Below are 18,771 nucleotides of genomic sequence, written 5' to 3'. Positions count from 1 at the left end.
AGAAGCGAATGCTGCGATAGGAAAGGAAGAATTCTTGTATGTGGCTTCTTCTGCCTCCACAGCTGAGTTTTGCAAAGCCTTATCTTCTGCAGAACTCTTCCTTGAGAACAAACGTCTCCAAGCAATGCAACATATTTATGCATGTGGAAGTTAACCTAAAACCAGTTGCTGATGTTTTGAAGTCTGAGATAAGAGTAAAAGTGGATTTGTGGATTCTTTAGATAAAGAAATCTCAAGAGATCATGCCTAGAATTAGAGACAGCCAGGAAAGATCTTGTATTAATAACATTTGTCCTTCAGACTCTTGCACAGAGGTGCTATCATTTGATATTATCTCGTTAGACTGGACTTCTAATATTCCTTTTTTGTTTCTTCTTCTGTGTCAAAGAAGCAGCATCTTAAGTGTTTTTCTAGTTCTATCTCAGCCTTTGTACACAGCCATAATACTTCTCAGTTCCTCCTGACTCTCACAGGGTTCTTCATTGTCCTTCCCTCTTAACACTGTTTGTGCTGCTTCTCTCATGCTGGGGCCGGAGTTGGGTGGCCATTTTCTGAAAAAAAAAAATCAGTCTCTCTTCTCTTTTCCTTAAAATGAATTCCCAAACTACAAGTGCTCATGTGTTGACTTCCAAAAGCCAAAATTCTTCATGATTTCCAACAATATTTACCTTGCAGAGGAGGGTACAAGGGACTGCATTATGTAAATTGTGCTTAATCTCCTTTAATGACACCAGACAGATCCAAAAGGGTTTTGAAGGCAGAATAAATTCTTCTGAATTAATCATTCTAGTGTTCCCACAAATTAACTTGGCCCAGAATATTTTAAGATGAAAGAAACTTGTGGTTAAATATACATACCACAAGATAAGGAAGTAAAGCGGTAATAAACACAAATACTGAGGCAAAAAAACGTGTAATCAGTAGTGGCTCATAAATAACTTCATGCACAAAGAATGTCCCAGGTTGTTGGGCAACTTGGGACTCAGTATAAAAACCTGAGCAACTCAAGGCTCTTCCACCCATTTCTCTTGCCTTCTGTGCCTCGGTGTATAAGGTACGTCTGCAGCCATTTATTCTCTCTTTATATGTTGAACTGTTGCCTTGATGATTTTGTAGCTTTTCCTCACTAGTGTTGTAGTACATCCAACTTTTTTCTCTGAGGGAAAAAGGGGTTTTCATATGAAAGAGGAAGTTTTCTGTTGGTGGTCAGTTGTAAAAATTAATAAACGGGTCAATTAGCCACATGTTAGCCAGTTATGTCTATTTATTCAACTTTGGGATCCAAACAAGTTTCCAGGTCCTGCATCTGGACATAAAATATCTATAGTGATTTCTTGGGTCTGTTCAGAGTAATGTGCTGGTCTGTAGAAAATTCAGCTAAGGCCAGAAGAACATGGGGATACTGGCCAATACTGGCAGTCCTGGGTGACCAGATCTCCGCATAGAAAGCGATCATCAGTCCCTGCCTACCTTTGAAATTCAATTCGTAGTTCTTCTGCAGGCAAGAAATGACCTTTAACAAGTTGCTTCTCCATCCTCCAAACAACCGTGGACAGATTTATACTGTAGCTTCTGAGATCTGCTGATGATTTTAATATTAATAGCAATACACAAACATGGAAGTGTTCCTGAATTCAGCTACCTGTCCTTCCATTTCTTATTGAACAAATCTTAAGTGCTTAATCTTCTATTTTCCACTTTCTAAAATTGGAAGAAGGGACCTCCAAGATGGCACATGCATGAGAGAAAGCAATAAGAATGTAACGGGAAAGGTTATTTGCTGGATTAGCATTAGGTAGGATGTTTGTCATCATTGACTGTTCAGCAATGAGGGAAGCCTTGGAACCTGTTCCAGCAGAGCACCTTCATCTGAAGGCTACAGAGTCAACCTCCATTTCTCTAGGACACACAGAGCCCTCATAGTTTTCCTGTGTGCAGCCACAACTCTTTGTACAAAGAGAGTTTTATTTAAATTCTTATATTGCATTTCTTTTTGTGTGTGTTTCAGATTTACCTCCACCCCACAGCCATGTCCTGCTACGACCTGTGTCCACCCACCTCCTGTGGCCCAACCCCGCTGGCCAACAGCTGCAACGAGCCCTGCGTCAGGCAGTGCCAGGACTCGACAGTGGTGATCCAGCCCTCTCCCGTGGTGGTGACCCTGCCCGGCCCCATCCTCAGCTCCTTCCCCCAGAACACCACTGTGGGATCCTCAGCATCTGCAGCCGTCGGGAGCGCGCTCAGTGCTGGAGGTGTCCCCATCTCCTCCGGCAGCTCCTTGGGATTTGGGAGCTTTGGCTACCCAGGCCTGGGCAGCGGGTACAGCCGGCCCTACCGTCGCTACAACACCTACCGCAGCGGCTTCTGTGGGCCGTGCTAAAGCGTGAGGAGCGAGCAGGAAGGAACGACCCGGAACGCTGAAGCACGACCCGACGCAGGACTGAGCTCATGGCCATGGTTTTCAGATGTGATGTTAGATCCCCACAACCTGAAGTTAACAGAGCTGTGGGAGCTCGGCATCCCCTAAAATCAGGCCTTTGCTTGTCTTACTTTTGTTATGCTTTACTTTATATTTCTGATCAAATGTCTTGTTCTCTTACGCTTTTTTTTTGTATTTGACAATGACTAGGTGAAATATGTAATTACTAGAAATTGTTCTGCATGACTGAATTAGTACAGTCCACTTAAACAAGGAGAAGGAAGATCTCATTTCGCGGAGTGTGTCATTGTGAGAGGGATGAGTGGGTACTGTCCTCAGCGACCATGGAAATGTATTCCTTTCACTTTACATTGCTTCCTTCCATTCCTCAGCCTCATTAAATTTGTGCTGCATCATACTCTGAGTCTGCCTGTACTTCTTTCTTCTCCCAGCCCCTTTTCCAGCTTCTCTGTGGCAAAACAGATCCCTTGGCAAGTCAGCAGTTCCAGAAAACACTGTGCAAAAAACTTTGTGCCAATTAGTGGTGGAGTCACCATCTCTGGATGTGTTTAAGACAAGACTGGACTTGGCACTTAGTGCCATGGTCTAGTTGACATGGTGGTGTCAGGGCAATGGTTGGCCTTGATGATCCCAGAGGGCTCTTCCTACCTCATTGATTCTGGGATTCTCTGTGAGAACGAGTCAGATTTCAGTTATGGAAAAATTTTTTCTTTTACCCCTACATGGTAAATCCAGCCCAAGACAATTTATCAAAGGCTGGAAAGAGATGATGTTCACCTGCAATGGGTACAAATCCTGTTGCAGAAGCAGGAAATCTTAAAGTAAGGGAGCTCCTTCTGTTTAAACTTTAAAGACCCTTTACCTGCTGTACCATGGAGATGGAAAAGGCCCTTTAACGGTTTTAATATTACTCTTTTATGAGAAAAAGTTTGAGATGGATGTCTTTGAAGAGAGATGGGCATGGGGCAATAAGCTGATTTGAGAAGGGGGGTTAGCTCCCCTTCAATGAGAAGTGGAGTAGCCTAATTTTGGGGAAAAGCTCATGGAGAGGAATACTGTTTCTCCTTATCCTTCTGCAGATGTAACAGACTAGTGTCTACATAGAAAAGAGGACAGAGAGATGCAGCAGGATAATTTGTGCATGAGGAACACTAGAAGTATAGGGGTAAACCTTTTTCTGAAGTGCTGCTCTCATTCATCTGTTCTCAGCTTGCTGCATGAATAGGATATATGTGCTATTACCTGGGCAACCTGGAAGAAGATTGTGGCTTTCTTTACCCTATTAGTGATACTTAGGAAGACCCCTTTAAAAGAAAGGAGAGATGCTTTTTCTGAGCACAGCTGAGCTTGCTCAGGGCAGAGGTAGTGGGAGAGAGGCAGCAAGCTGGTGTAGCCCAGAGCTTTCTGATGGCTGCAGCACCTCTTGGCAGCTGAGATCAGGCCCTGGTAAGTCTCAGAGGGGAAGAGAAGGCTTTGTGGTCTTCTGCAAGGGAATTGGCCTTTAAAATTTGCTGGTCTGGGGGAAAGAGATTAAAAGATTTTAAATTCTAACTGTTTCTCAGTGTGTCTTTGTAAACTGACTCCTACCTGTTGTGCCTGGTAGATGTGAACTTTAATGGGTATTGCTTTGTTCTAGCTTGATCATCTGTGTTGTAGTAAAGGTAATGTTTAGAGACTGGGAGCTTTGGTCCCTAAAGGAAGAAGGTTTGAAAAGCTCTACCTGAAGGCTCTGGATGATTCAATGTCCTGTCATCCCATACGACTCACAGCCTGATATCTGTGAAATTTTTTGCTTGGAGCCTTGTCTGTGTCTGTGCAGACTGATGTTGAACTGTAATTAAAGCCAGGGAAAGACGTTGACAAAGTTATATTGACTACAGTCATTAGTGGAGCTAAATTAAAGGAGGTACATCAGTTTCATGAAACAATTAATAATTTTAAGGAGTAGGTTTTCTTAATAGACAACAGAGGAGAAGGGAAAGTTAGCAGTCTGATATTATAACACAGCAGAAGCTTGGTCGGAAATAAATGTGTAATATATTTTTTGCCATCTCAACTGAAGCTATTGCTTGATCAAAGAGGATGTATTCCAAAGAAGTCATCGTTCATTTGCAGTCATTGCAAAATAGCTTTCTCTTATGGTGGTCAACCTGTGTATCTAACACAGTGAAGTTACAATTCCACAGTATGGATATGGCTGGAAAGAGTGATGGCTGAGGCACTGCAGTGAAGGTATCTTTAACATATTCAGGTGGACACATAATGACATTTCTCATGACAAAGTACATTTTCATGCCCTTGCAATCCCCTTTTGCAGTTGTCTGTTAAGCTTTCTTCTAACCAACTCCACCAAACCTCTCTGCAGAGGTAACCCCTGTGCATATACACTCTTTCCAAAGCTGGGGTCTTTCCTTCAAGCATCCAGAAATTGTAGCAGAATGCTGGTATGCAGCTCACTTCTTCAAAACAAAAAGCAAAAAAAATCCTCAAGTATCGTTTCCCCACTTCATTCCTGTCCCAAACTGTCTTCTTTGGCTTAAAACTTATCATAGCAACAAGTATAGCGCAGTCCCAAAGTAAAAGGTTTCTCTGGTATTGTAGTTAATCAGAAAGTGTTTTATTCACTGCTGCAGAATATGAGCTAGATGATCATGTTACAGAGAAAATTTGCTAGGAAAGACAAGCTCAGGAGCTGCCTGTCAAGTTGCTATTGTGTTTGCTTTGGAAATGTCATACTGCGTTACACTGGGGTCTGTGTAATCAGGCAGCATGTGTGCGATAGCACATGGTACTAAACAATAAAACAGCAGCATAATAAGCAGTGTCTGGTAGAGTACACGTGCTCGAACAAAAGAACTGTCTGCGTATTCTCTTTCTTGACTGATAAACTTATATCCGTTAATATCTATCACGGAATAGCTGGAACAAGTTGGTCCCACAGAAAACAGAATAACATGAGCTGTATTTGCTACTGCTGTCAGTGAAATTGTATTTTAATCCTACGTTTTGTAAAGCTGAAACCAGAATTGCAGCACCTGCTGTGCGTGCAGGGATAAGGGAAGAGGCAGGAAGGCTCTGAAGAGCAAGAGCTTTTATAGCTTTCTCAGGCTGCCTGGGGGATCTGAGGCATTCTTGCACATTTATTAACTAGTTTCTGCATTAATTATATTGGGGTTTTTTGCATATGGCTGGGTTCCCACTAGTGAAGTTGTTTTGTTTACTGTTTATGTTTATTGACTAGACTTATCCTGGCGTTGGATGAAAACCACAATCCGTGGTGTCTCTTTCATCTTTTTAGTTTGCATCCATTAAATATGCCTGGCTCCATTATACCGACTCCACCTGCCCAAAACGTGGATGAGTCAAAATTCACTTTGGTTAGGAATTTTGTCTGCTCTTTAGCATTTTGGTCACACCGGCCCATGGGAGTCCCACCTGCCGTCACAGCAAGATCTTTTAATTTAAGTCCTGAGTGTGCAATTTAATCCCTGATAAGTGACTCAGATTTAGGTTCACTACTCTTTGTAATATTCCAACGAGCAACATCCCAAAGCTTTCAGCTCCTGGGATGAGGACATTGAGCCAGCCAGGCTAATCTGATGTGTGATCACTTTCAGGACAGGACTAATGATTTTTTTTATCATCACTATACCTTTGGATGAGTTTGTTTTCAAAACCACATGTTTCTCTTATGGTTAATAGATAGTTATTGCTATAAAGGAATATATTTTTTAATATATTGATGTTGCAGTAGTGTGTCTCTGTGTGTGCGAGCATTGGGGAAAGACTGGTACATCCCAAGGGATAGGAGAGCTTCAGTCAGCAGCGTCACTGATGGGGGTCATCACATACCTAAGGACATCCAGTCACTGATAATTGGAATGGGATTGTTAACATGTGATTTTATGCAAATAGTTATTTGTAGTTTAAGTTAAAAAATGGAAGGACTCCAGTTTGTGACACCATATAATGTGAGGAAGTTTGTGAAATTCATGAGTAGTCATGGTCACAAATTTTAAATGCTGATCATGGTCAAATAGTGCCACGTATCTTCACATTTTCCGGTAATGCGTTATTTGCATGTCTGAGCCATTGATTAAAACGTGTTGTGAACTCTGAAGACTTTTGTTCTTCAAAAGTGTACAATCAGCATTATTTCCCAGGAGATGTTCGTGAAGACACTCACAGTTCAGAGATAATTTGCATGTCTCTGGATAAGTGATTTAAACATTAGGAGACGAGAGATTGGAATAATGACGCTTACCCTACAATCTGCTTACGCGTTGTCTGCAATTACTTTTTAATCTAGAAATTGTCTTTGAAAAAGAAATTGGATTGTTGCACGTTGTGATGTTCTTTAAGAACATGCAAAATGAAGACAATATCATTTGCTTTCAAAAGATGAAAAAAGAACAAGAATATTATAAACTTCTGTAAGTAGCTACCATTAATTTGGAGTATAATTTTGTGCAAGACACAGTAAAGGAAAATAATAATTCAATAGCAAATGTAAAACTGTTTGGCGTCGTTAATGACCCCAAAGCTTGTGCAAGACTTTGAGTGCCAGTGTCTCTGACTAGCCTAAAATTCACATGCATCCTCAATCTGACCTGAATTGTTTTCCTGGAGTTTGATGTAGGAAGAAAGCTAAAACTGCAGACTCCCTAGATTAAGGACTTTGACAATTCCCAAATTGAAGAGCTGTGTCTCAAATTCCTTCACGGAAGTGTAGTAGTTTAACATTAAATGGAGAGATCAGACTGCTGATCCCTTTCATCCTGTCTCCTGAGTCAAGGAAGTAAAAAAATATTTTCCCTCAAATAATCTATTTCCCAGTAAGTACCTTTGAGACTGATAAAGTGTAATCAGCTCTGCTCAGTGCTTTCTGTAACAATTTTATTTTCTGAATTTGTGTGCTTGGCTGTTTGAGAGGAATTTGACAAACCTACTGTCCAACTCAGAGTCAGAAACAGTAAGTTCTGGCTTTTTCAGAATGAGAAGTGTCAAAACTTATGCTCTCCATGAAGAGGGAAGGGGGATTTCACATGCGTCTTTCCTAATATATGTATTCATCTGTGTCAAATGACGTACATTGCATATATTGTCCTTAGGATGCAAATAATTTCTGTAGTAACTCAGATGAATCAGTTGATCTGGCTAGGAATTAACTGGGCTCATAAAATTTTAAGATAAAAGAAACCTCTGTAGTAGAATGCATACATTATGGTGAGGAAATTAAATCAAGGCAATAAATACAAACAGTGAGGAAAAAGTAAATCATCAGCTGGGAATATTTTGCATACAAGAAGGCTTGAGCAATTGGCTGGTAAATAGCTATGTGCATAAAGTATGTCTGGGCTCCTCAGGCACTGTAGGACACAGTATAAAAGCCAGCACAGCGTGAGCTGCTGCCATCCACTTCTTCTGCTTTATTCTCCTTGGAGAAAAGGGTAAGTCTGAATCTTCTCTCTGTCTTCCAATGTCCTGAATTGTTGCCTTCATTATATTTCATTTTTACTCTGTCTTGTCTATAGCAGCCTAAGGTTTATGTTCTTTATCAGTGTGGGGGGGAGACCTGCCAGTAGCTCTTTCTCTAAAAGAGGGTGGCTGTTCTTTGAAGGGTGGGCACAGGATTTCGGACTCATTTTTCATTTGTGTCACTGGATCATTCAGTTTCAAGATGTTCAAATCTCTGCATGGGAATTTCTCAGCAACTAGAAGTTGATGTGGAAAACCTGTACAGAGATTTTGGCTTTCTCGCAGCTTTTTCTGTAGACAGGCAAGCAAGTGGGCTCCAATTTTCACAAGTGTGCTGAGCAATATTGAAAGTATATTCCTCCTTGTACCAGGATACCATGAAAATAATCCTTCTCTGTTCCTAAGCACTTTAGGACCATAAATCTTTGATTCCTCTCCTTCTAAAATGCTCTGAATACGTTGGCACTAGATCTCCATTGCAGCACCTTGGAAACCTGTAACTGAACCAGCAATAGTAAATCTTCCGCCTGTTCTATTTGCTTATCGCATGATTTTGGACACCAACAACTTTAATTCCCCCCCTGCCCTTCAGAAATAGGCAGAAAGATGCTTTCTCTGTAAGACTGATGTAAGAGGAGATAAGCACAAAGAAAAGGGGATGATCAAATAAGAATTAGGCGGAATATTTGTTCTTTTGCTGTTTAAGAGACAAGCCCACCTGTGGGGAGGATAACGGCTCCCTTTCATGGGTGAGTGTCACATTATCAGGTTTTGCTCCTACTTCTACCTGCTGAAGAATGTTTTCTTCTTCCCTCTGTTGTGGGGCAAAGTTTCTCCTGGTTGTATCATACAGGAGCTCAGAAGCCTTGTCCCTCGTGTCCCACCTATTGCAGGGCTGCACGCATCCCGGAGGAGTGTTATGGGGAATGAGCTATCAAAGCCTGCTCAGGAGCAGGTAGAGCTACGTCTTGAGCTGTCCTCTGTAGTGTAGAGGAGGTTGGGTTTCATTGAAGTCTCCTTTCAACCCAAGACTAACACATTATTCCATTCTCCACAGTCTCTAGTTAGTTTCTTGCACTCTCCGTCATCTTAGCAGCTTAATTACATGACTAAAATTACAAATTCTTTCTTGTATTTACTTCCTTCTCTGTGTTTCAGACTCTCTTCCATCCCACAGCCATGTCCTGCTACGACCTGTGTCCCCCCACCACCTGTGGCCCAACCCCACTGGCGAATAGTTGCAATGAGCCCTGCGTCAGGCAGTGCCAGGACTCGACATATGTGATCCAGCCCTCTCCCGTGGTGGTGACCCTGCCTGGCCCCATCCTCAGCTCCTTCCCCCAGAACACCACTGTGGGATCCTCAGCATCTGCAGCTGTTGGGGATGCTCTCAATGCTGGGGGGGTCCCTATCTCCTCTGGCAGCTCCCTGGGACTTGGGAGCCTTGGATATTCAGGTCTAGGTGGCCTTTATGGGAGGTCCTACCGTCGTTACAACCGGTGTGGGCCATGATAAAGCCTTGGGGAAAAAACCACAAAGGAACAACCAGAAGCTTAAAAGCGTGATCCGGATGCAGGACTGAGTTCATGGCCATGACCACATGCTTGCTGACCACCCTCAGCTTTCCCCTAAGCGAATGGGACCGCAGGAGCTTGGCATTTCTGATTTAATGCCTTTCTCTGTTATCAATGAGGTGAAAAATGTAACTTTTATTGTTGCATGTAGGAGTTGGGTGTCCAGCTGTAAAGCATTGCCTTGAAATGGATGATGAGTTTTATCCATATCCAACCCTGCTGCTTTCTTACGCTGTACATTTTTTTAAAATTCTACTTCTCACTCATTAAACATATGGTGCATCATAATACGTGTCTTGCGATGTTCTTCCTCTTTGGAGCCTTCTCTGGGAGAAATTTGCCTGTGCATAAATTGTCAGAACCTGGCAGATCTTCATTTAAATCATACCATACCAATTAGTAAGGAGGTAATCATAGATAAATGTAAGCAATGAGTAATAATCCTTTTTTGATAGGATGTATTTTCCCTTAGTCAGACTTCTTTAAGTACAATATGAAATAATCATTCCTGGCTATCAATGGGGAAAAAGACACTGTCTTATAGTCAATAAATAATTTTGTTGCTTGGTATTACAATTCCCTGGAGCTCATAAAATCCCAGCAAGCTCTGGTATTACTTTCACACTAACTTTTTAGTTTTTGAAAGAGATTTTGCCATCAACAAAGAATGGCAGTAAATATCAGGAAGAACATTTAAAAATCAACGCATGAAAGAAAAAAACTACTTATGATTCTTCCTTCCTTGGCTTGCTAGTTTAGGAATGCTGCAATTATGTGGTAATTGGTTGGTAAATTATGTGGTGATTCGGGCCCTTTGGGATGTCACCAGAAATCCTCAGAGCACTAACAATTACCCTGCCTGTTCTGAACCTTGGGGAAGATAATGAGGGCTAAATTGCTAAACAAACATTCATCAACAAAATGCTGTTGATGCCTTAAGGATCCCAATTAAACTGTCAATTCACATCTTAAAGAGAGATTGAGCAGGGCAGATTGTTTGATAAGTTAACTCAGCGCAGCAGGGAGCTTTGCTCCCGGAGGAGGCTAAAAGATAAATGAAAACCAGAGAGGTTCTTGTGCAACACCACGGGGTTTAATGGGAAAGAGAAGCAGAGCAGCCTGTTACAGAAAACCAAGGCAATACAAGGGGAAACGCATCATGCAGGCATCACACTCTGGTACCAGTGCCCTGCTCAGGAGCCAGGGGACAGCCCAGGTGACGGAGGGATGCAGGGGACACCGAGGCTCAGCCATGCAGCCAGGGCACACCCTGGCACAGGGTACTGGGCTACTGGGCACACACAGCCTCCTCCCATCCCCATGCCAGGGCAGCTGATGCATGCTGCTAGTCCCCATGGCTTGTGCTCCATGTCCTCATGTCTTGGTCCTTGCTTCAGGGCTGTTGCTGGTTGTGGGCAGCATCCTGGGGGCTTTAGAAAGACCCACAGCTCCCACGGCGGGACCTGCCCCACCTCTGGGCACCAGGGATGTAATACCCCGTGCCACGGGAGGAGAAGCCAGAGCTGTAGGACCTCCCACAACTGCCAAAGCCACCTTGGCCCCCATAGCCCAGGGAGCCCCCGTAGCCCAGGTCATCTCCATAACCTAGGGAACGGCCATACCCAAGGGAGCCCCCGTAACCTCCCAAGCCAAAGGAACTGCCATAGCCCCGGGAACCCCCATAGCCAGAGGAGCCCCCCAAGCCCAGGGAGTTCCCATAGCCCCCCAAACCAAAGGAGCCCCCATAACCCCCTGAGCTCAGGGAACCCCCATAGCCCCCCAAGCTCAGGGAACCCCCATAGCCCCCCAAGCCCAGGGAACCTCCATAACTCCGTGACCCACCATAGCCCAAGGAGCCCCCAGAGCCCCCCAAACCAAAGGAGCCCCCATAGCCCCGGGAGCTTTGGGAACTGAAGGAACTCCCCAACCAGGCTGGGCCTGATGATCCCACAACGCTCTCCTGAGGAAAATTGCTGAGTATGGGGCCTGGTATTGTCACCACAGTCGGCGGGGGGAAGATCACTGCTCTGGAGTCGGGGCATTGCTGCACACACGGCTCATTGCAGCTCTCGGCAATCGGCTGAGGGCAGATCACCCCGCAGGGTCTGCAGGACTCGCCGTAGGAAGACATCCTTCTTGCGATGGCTGTGAGTCTGCAACGCACACCAGTAAGCAGGTTTTGGATGCGGAAATTTTCACCTGACTCTAGATGCCTGGGCTTGCTTAAAGTCAGTGGGAATTGTGACACCCCAGAGTTCATTACCTTGCAAAGCACATGCACATCTGGTCACATAAATCATATTCTAGACTCTGTTTACTATCAAGACCCCCTAGATGTCACGCACAGATGCAGACATCTAGTGTCACATAAGGTGACTCCCACACTTGATATCACTGCTCTTGCTTGTAGCATGATTAATCTAATTTATTAAGAGTTTATTAAGTTTGGTGATTTGGTGATTGGTATTTACAGCAAGTTAAGAAAAGAAGTGTCAGATGTAGCCAGCTATTTCTAATATTTCACATTGCTTCCCCACTAACACTCAACTTCCAAACAGGAATATTTGCCTTTATGGGGCAAACGCTACCACAAGGTGGTAGATACTATGATCACTCTGATAGTTGTAAATTTTATGATGCATGTAGATCCTGAATTGGAATTAAAATGCCTGAGAAACGGTTATTCAAAGTAAAACTTCCCATTTTGTTCTGAGGATGACACCTTCTGACACCCACAGCTCTCTAACCTGCCAATCCATAGCACCACGTAGAATTTAACATCAATAGAAAAAAATCTTGAGGAGGATAGAGGTTGAGCCAAATCAGACTTACCTTGTTCACCGAGGAGAATAAGCCAGAAGATGCGGATAGAGAGGCTCGGAGTGGAGACAGCTTTTATATGTTTCTCAAACAGCTTACGGATATGGAACACCCTTTGTGCCTCCAATCCTACATCGTAACAAAACAACCTTCACAGTGAGGGATTTAATTTTGCTTGCTTTGCACTGCCACTCCCCACCTTCAAAAACAGGCGTGATACAATGTCAGTACCAACTTGTGGGCATTGGTCTGGTGAATGACGAGATCTTTCAGGCATCTCATACCCAGCACCAACGTTGGGGCATCTGCTATTTTTAGGGTAGAAGGATCAATTAAAGTTATCTGTCTTTTAAGAATAGTGCCATTTAAGAGAATACTATGAAAATACATGCAAGGTGGATAAAAAGAGGGAGAGAGGTAACAGAAAGAGGGAGAATTTCTACATCTGGTTTAGAAACATGGGGGTTTTAGTATCTGTATTTGCAGATCAAATACCATTAATTGCTCATGAATTATAAGGTGGATTCCACTGTTATTTTTATTGCCGTCTTTGGAATGCCATTGAAGCAGTGACACTGCAGAGATATTTCGGATCCTCCTAGGAAAGATAATAGGCTTTACAAACACCCACTAAAAATTCATATTTGATGTGTTGTACCATTGTTATACACAAACACGCAACTATCAGCATGCAAATCTTGTGCAAGAGCATCAATTTAGAGATGTGTGAATGGAGCGCTCTGTGCCATTAGGTACAGCTTTATGCGTAAGAGAGGGAGTCGTTTAGAGGTGAGAGCAAGGGATCTGGAGAGTCTAAGAGTAGAGATTGTAGGACATCAATCTGAGACCCCTTGTTTTTCAGAACACGGATGTGTAGCCAGTTAAGCCTGAAAATTCAGGTAATTTGTAATGGGGCTCTTCCCACCCCCCCTAGAATTTAAGGCAATAGACATTTCAGGCATATTAGCAAATTATTGGCTCATAAAGGGAGACAAAGCTACTATCTAGAGTCCATAGCATGGACATGTCATAATCTCCCCAAAAGTATTAATACTTAGTAAAATAAGGAACTTGATATCACGGGTGAAAATCAAATCATTGCAGGCATTGACGTTATAAATCACAGTCTGGTTAGGAAAACAAAAGGAGTGACATCGGTTGGCATATTTTTAAATGATGCTGTTTCATAACAAGGGAGCTTCTATATCCTGCCCTTCTTCGTTTAATGTGATAATAACTGAAATTGCAAGCACTAAGTATTAACGAGTATTTGTGAAACAGCTTAAAGTCATTATCTTCCAGGTGCCTCTCATTATCATCGTCAAATCCTGATGACACTTCAAAGGCACAGCGATCTTACAATTTAGGGGTAATTTATCATCTATCTTTTGCAATATTGTAAAATTGGAAAACAAGAGATTTGCAAGCATCTGTATGATGCCACAGACTTATCCCATTAAAATATATCCTTTTAAATACAATTTTATTAATTTCCCACTTTTTCTTAAGTGGTCAGTACTTCAGGGGTGTGGGAAAAGAAAATTAGGATTGTTTTTAAATCTATTTCTACCTGAACTTCTAGAAGGAGAGATTTTAAATGTATTTTTGAAATGTTTGGTATTAGCTTTAGACAGAGACCCTGTCACCAGTTCTGGGTATATCAATAAGGCCTTTTCTGCCTCTTTGGAGGTGTCAGCCCAGCCATTCCTCTGTGAACCTGGTTTCATCTGAATTGTCTCAGAAGACTTGAGAGGAGGATGTTGGGAGAGGTTCCAATGGATCGATGCTAGCTCCACTTGGCTTGTAGTTAATATTTCTTGTGATGATGGGTCTGTATCATTCCCCTGTATCATTCGACAGGTGCACTAAATCAGACACAGGTCTCCCTGCTCTGGTAAAGGTAAAATGAGAAGCTTAAGAGCACAAGCTAAAACCTTTGCCAGGGCTTACTGCTTTCATGCTGTTATATCCCATCAGGAGTGAGCCTGCGTCGTGCCAGCTCTTTGCTCTGCTGTATGACAACTTTTGTAGATCCCTACCCAACTGCAAGGGGAACGTGTGTCCTCTCAGAGCCAAACTTCTAGCTTATGTTGGATGTCCTTCACCTGGTTTCTGCACGTGGCACCAAAAAGGGCTCCACACCACGTAAGTACTACCTTGAACATTGAAATGGGACTAATGTGATGCACAACTCTTGTTCAGGCGGTCAGTCGATGACTGTATGGCAAACCTTCAGCTGTAGGTTCCCCAAATCCCCTAAAATGACAATCACAGATAACTGATTGTCATCAGGAGTTGTATCACACCCACACTAACGTTTGGGAGGGACAGTGCTGAGGTGGCAAAATTAAAGCTCCCACTATCACGTTTGTTTTGTAACAGATTAGGACCAGAGGCACAAAGGGTGGCTTGAAGAAGCGTATAAAAGCTCGTGTCACCCGAGCCCTGCTATCCACTTCTCTTGTCTCCGCCTGTGCAGTGAACCAGGTAAGTGTGATTTCACTCAATCTTTCTACTACCAGTAGCATTTACTTTAACGATGTTTTTGTCACAGAGGTGATTCCTGCGTGTGTTTTTACAGACTTCTACACTTTGTTTCCTTTTGAAAAATGTATCTGTCCAAGTGCAGCATGGACAGAGGAGTCACTCATTAGGATAGGAAGTAGATCTCCAAGCTCTAGAAATACTTGTGGTGACTTACACCTCATAAAGTCTGGATTAATATATATATAGTCAATGAGCCTTTTCTCCTCTTCCTGTTGGCTTCGATTTCACTGGCTCTTACACTTTGTGAGTGCATCCTTGCCAGTCCAAGTTGCTACAGACAGATCTGCCTGTCTAATTTATCCATTACTGAATTTCTGTTTCACATTAAATGATTTACAAAGGTGATCATGATGAGGTGAAAAAAAAGGATAAATGTTGAGTTGATACAAGAATGAGTTTTATTTGTCACCTTGTATAAATTTCTCTGTTTCGCTGTTAACTTCTGATATTTCAGACACAGAGTCGTTGTTTGATCATATTTGATCATCTCCTCCCAGATCATTTCCCTTAAAACTCCTTACCGGTGTGCATTGCAGACTCACAGCCATCGCAAGAAGGATGTCTTCCTACGGCGAGTCCTGCAGACCCTGCGGGGTGATCTGCCCTCAGCCGATTGCCGAGAGCTGCAATGAGCCGTGTGTGCAGCAATGCCCCGACTCCAGAGCAGTGATCTTCCCCCCGCCGACTGTGGTGACAATACCAGGCCCCATACTCAGCAATTTTCCTCAGGAGAGCGTTGTGGGATCATCAGGCCCGGCCTGGCTGGGGAGTTCCTTCAGTTCCCAAAGCTCCCGGGGCTATGGGGGCTCCTTTGGCTTGGGGGGCTATGGGGGCTCCTTTGGTTTGGGGGGCTCTGGGGGCTCCTTGGGCTATGGTGGGTCACGGAGTTATGGAGGTTCCCTGGGCTTGGGGGGTTATGGGGGCTCCTTTGGTTTGGGGGGCTATGGGAACTCCCTGGGCTTGGGGGGCTCCTCTGGCTATGGGGGTTCCCGGGGCTATGGCAGCTCCTTTGGCTATGGAGGCTATGGGGGCTCCCTTGGGTATGGCCGTTCCCTAGGTTATGGAGATGACCTGGGCTACGGGGGCTCCCTGGGCTATGGGGGCCAAGGTGGCTTTGGCAATTGTGGGAGGTCCTACAGCTCTGGCTTCTCCTCCCGTGGCACGGGGTATTACATCCCTGGTGCCCAGAGGTGGGGCAGGTCCCGCCGTGGGAGCTGTGGGTCTTTCTAAACCCCCAGGATGCTGCCCAGAACCAGCAACAGCCCTGAAGCAAGGACCAAGACATGAGGACATGGAGCACGAGCCGTGGGGACTAGCAGCATGCATCAGCTGCCCTGGCGTGGGGACGGAAGGAGACTGTGTGTGCCCAGCAGCCCAGTACCCTGTGCCAGGGTGTGCCCTGGCTGCATGGGCTGGGTGTGCCTCAGTATCCCCTGCATCCCTCTGTCACCTCGGCTGTCCCCTGGGTCCTGAGCAGGGCACTGGTACCAGAGTACGATACCTGCATGAAGTGTTTCCCCTTGTATTGCCTTGGTTTTCTGTAACAGGTTGCTCTGCTTCTCTTTCCCATTAAACCCTGTGGTGTTGCACAAGAACCTCTCTGGTTTTCATTTGTTCCTCAGTCTCCTCTTGGAGCAATATTCACGCTTGTGCAGGGACAATATGATTGGAGCCCCTCAGCAGACCAAGTGTCATGACAAAAAAATGAACTTTGTTTCAGCCCAGTGTGAAGTGAGCATTGAGCTCAGATGAGTTCACAGACTCTGCTGGCAGAAGGGCTCGATTAAATGATGAAGAAAATGTGGGGTTTTTTTTTCTTAGCTCTAAATGTTCTTGTTACCATAAAACAACACTAGCCAGAGTTCATCTGTCATGAACACTAGCCAAGGGAACAAGGGAGGCACTAGTTTAATGCACGAGAACTTTATTGTGCCCAGAGGGGCAGGAGAGACACTGTCAGAAAGATGGTGGGCCAGGCCCTGAGAGGCTGGTTGCCCCGTGTTGGGGGAGGCAGAGGGATCTTCTGCAGAGCATCACTTCTTGCTCCCGATGACCCTTGGTGCAATGTTCCAGATCCCAAGGGCTTGGTCCTGCAGCCTGGCAGAGCCTTTCGGGTCCATGTCCTGTCCCGTGTGACAGCTGGGAGGAGAGGGGAGGGGATGAGAGTGGAAGAAGAGGGTAGGGAAGTGCCCAGGGCGTGTGGCACTGGCAGCTGCCCAGGCGTTGGTTGGGGCTGGGGCTACTCAGCACTCCTCGGTGCCCCGTGCCCGCCAGCTCAGCCCTGCCTGGGTGGTGGTGGCAGCATTGGCGTTGGGGCTGGGGGCAGCGTGTGGGGCTGGGCTGGGTCTAGCAGGGCCCGCAGGTGTCCCAGAGCTTCCTGCTGTAGCGGGGCAGGACGCAAGGGCTGCAGGCGGGAGAAGCGTAGGGTCTGCCAAAGGTGCAGAGGCCCCCCGAGCCCTGCGTGGCCCCGGCACCGTAGAGGCCCCCCAGCCCCAGGGAGCCCCCAAAGGCGGGTGCTCCGGAGGAGCCCACCACGGCTTGCTGGGGGAAGGAGCTGAGGATGGGGCCGGGGAAGGTGACGACGACGGGGGGCGGCTGGATGAAGGCCGACGAGTCGGGGCACTGGCGGGCGCACAGCTCGTTGCAGCTCTCAGCGATGGGCTGTGGGAGGGCCACGCTGGTTTTGGGTGGGCACAGGTCGTAGCAAGACATTTTGCAGGGGTGGATATTGGTTTGCAGCAGATAGAGATGAAAAAGACTAAAAAAAAAGCAGAAGGTTTATGAGATTAATTTCACAATGCTGATATGAGTGAAACAATGATGTTGCCTTCCTCTGTGCTATAGCGTATGTTTTTATGTGCAGCCTTGATCAACTCGATTAACACTAGCTGAGCACCTGGATCCAAAGTTCTGACTGTATAAAGTCCAGCCCAGAAATGACCAGACCCCAGAGACAGATCTTTCTTCTGACCTCACATGGATGTGTCTTACACCTCCTGCAACCACACACCTTGAAGAACAGTGTAAGAACCTCAGTCTCATCGACCACAGAGTTCCCCAAAGTAAGGAAACAGACACAAGTTAAATGTGTCTTTACTTGAAATAGGAGGGTTTATTTATGTCTCCCAGCTGAACGCAGCTGAAAAGGTGGCCATTATATGCGTTTATCTTAAATTTTATAAAATATTAAAATCACTATCTGAAATAACAGTATTTTCATCTGTGATTTTTAATCTTTTAATGGGATTAGAACACTCTAATCTGCTTCTCAGAGGTCCTGCACTCACACCCAGTCTCCCAAATCCTGCATTTACCACTCCTTTCACTAAGAGTAGTTACAAGCTGAAACAATCTAATGCTGCTCAAAATCTGTGCATACCTATAGGAATCTTTTACATCTATTCTGATATAGGTTCTGATTAAGTATATAGAAAGAAATCAAAAAATCATACTCACTAAGCTCAGCGAGGCGACCAAGGCAGAAGAAGTGTCTGGCTGGACTCGGGGCTGGAGTTTATATAGGGTTTCTCAGCATTCCTACAGGATTTGAAACTCGCTTGGTGCTGGGGGTTGCGTTTGGCTGCCTAGGAAAAATTGTTTAATAGCTTTGAGTGACGAAAGTTTTGTGTTTATCGTGGTTATGATTTTATTCAACTTCTCACACTGTCTGATGTCCGTGTTACACCATCATGATTTCTTTAATCTTGGGTCTTAATTGACTAGTGTAATTCCTGGTATCATTACAGTGACCTCACTGGAATTACCACGTGTATTAAGCTGACTCTACATGTTACTTCTCCCTTTACAAAGTTGTCATAAGCTTGTCTGCTCAGAGATTTTGTAAGACTCATCTTTGGCTGACATGTACATTTTTCCTTAACAGTCCTTTAAATTTATCTGGAAAATTAATTG

The 18,771-nt window shown here is 44.6% G+C and overlaps 4 protein-coding genes across 4 annotated transcripts; 2 read left to right on the top strand and 2 right to left on the bottom strand.

The window, feature by feature from the left end:
• Positions 1-2,029: 2,029 nt before the first annotated feature.
• Positions 2,030-2,380, top strand: LOC137671462 (feather keratin 4-like). Its single transcript, XM_068415059.1, has one exon. The coding sequence runs from the start codon at positions 2,030-2,032 to the stop codon at positions 2,378-2,380; it is 351 nt and encodes a 116-aa protein (XP_068271160.1).
• A 6,717-nt stretch (positions 2,381-9,097) lies between these two features.
• Positions 9,098-16,089, top strand: LOC137671549 (scale keratin-like). The gene is made up of 2 exons (XM_068415145.1): positions 9,098-9,128; positions 15,449-16,089. Exons 1-2 carry the CDS (start codon positions 9,098-9,100, stop codon positions 16,087-16,089), a joined length of 672 nt encoding a protein of 223 aa, XP_068271246.1.
• LOC137671216 (claw keratin-like) lies at positions 10,925-11,623 on the bottom strand. Its single transcript, XM_068414636.1, has one exon. It carries the CDS (start codon positions 11,621-11,623, stop codon positions 10,925-10,927), a length of 699 nt encoding a protein of 232 aa, XP_068270737.1.
• Positions 16,090-17,205: 1,116 nt separating the features above from the next.
• On the bottom strand, positions 17,206-17,571 carry LOC137671396 (scale keratin-like). The gene has a single exon (XM_068414921.1). The coding sequence runs from the start codon at positions 17,569-17,571 to the stop codon at positions 17,206-17,208; it is 366 nt and encodes a 121-aa protein (XP_068271022.1).
• Between the last annotated feature and the right edge of the window lie 1,200 nt (positions 17,572-18,771).

The sequence above is a fragment of the Nyctibius grandis genome, chromosome 17, assembly GCF_013368605.1.
Source record: "Nyctibius grandis isolate bNycGra1 chromosome 17, bNycGra1.pri, whole genome shotgun sequence".
In the NCBI taxonomy this organism is placed as follows: domain Eukaryota; kingdom Metazoa; phylum Chordata; class Aves; order Nyctibiiformes; family Nyctibiidae; genus Nyctibius; species Nyctibius grandis.
The sequence above is the reverse complement of the archived record's forward strand: the minus strand, read 5'-3'. Positions and strand labels throughout refer to the sequence as shown.

Coding starts and splice junctions, on each gene's coding strand:
- LOC137671462 (XM_068415059.1), top strand. CDS start 2,030: ATGTCCTGCTACGACCTGTGTCCACCCACCTCCTGTGGCCCAACCCCG.
- LOC137671549 (XM_068415145.1), top strand. CDS start 9,098: ATGTCCTGCTACGACCTGTGTCCCCCCACCA. Junction 9,129..15,448: donor CGACCTGTGTCCCCCCACCA/CCTGTGGCCCAA, acceptor CCTGCAGACCCT/GCGGGGTGATCTGCCCTCAG.
- LOC137671216 (XM_068414636.1), bottom strand. CDS start 11,623: ATGTCTTCCTACGGCGAGTCCTGCAGACCCTGCGGGGTGATCTGCCCT.
- LOC137671396 (XM_068414921.1), bottom strand. CDS start 17,571: ATGTCTTGCTACGACCTGTGCCCACCCAAAACCAGCGTGGCCCTCCCA.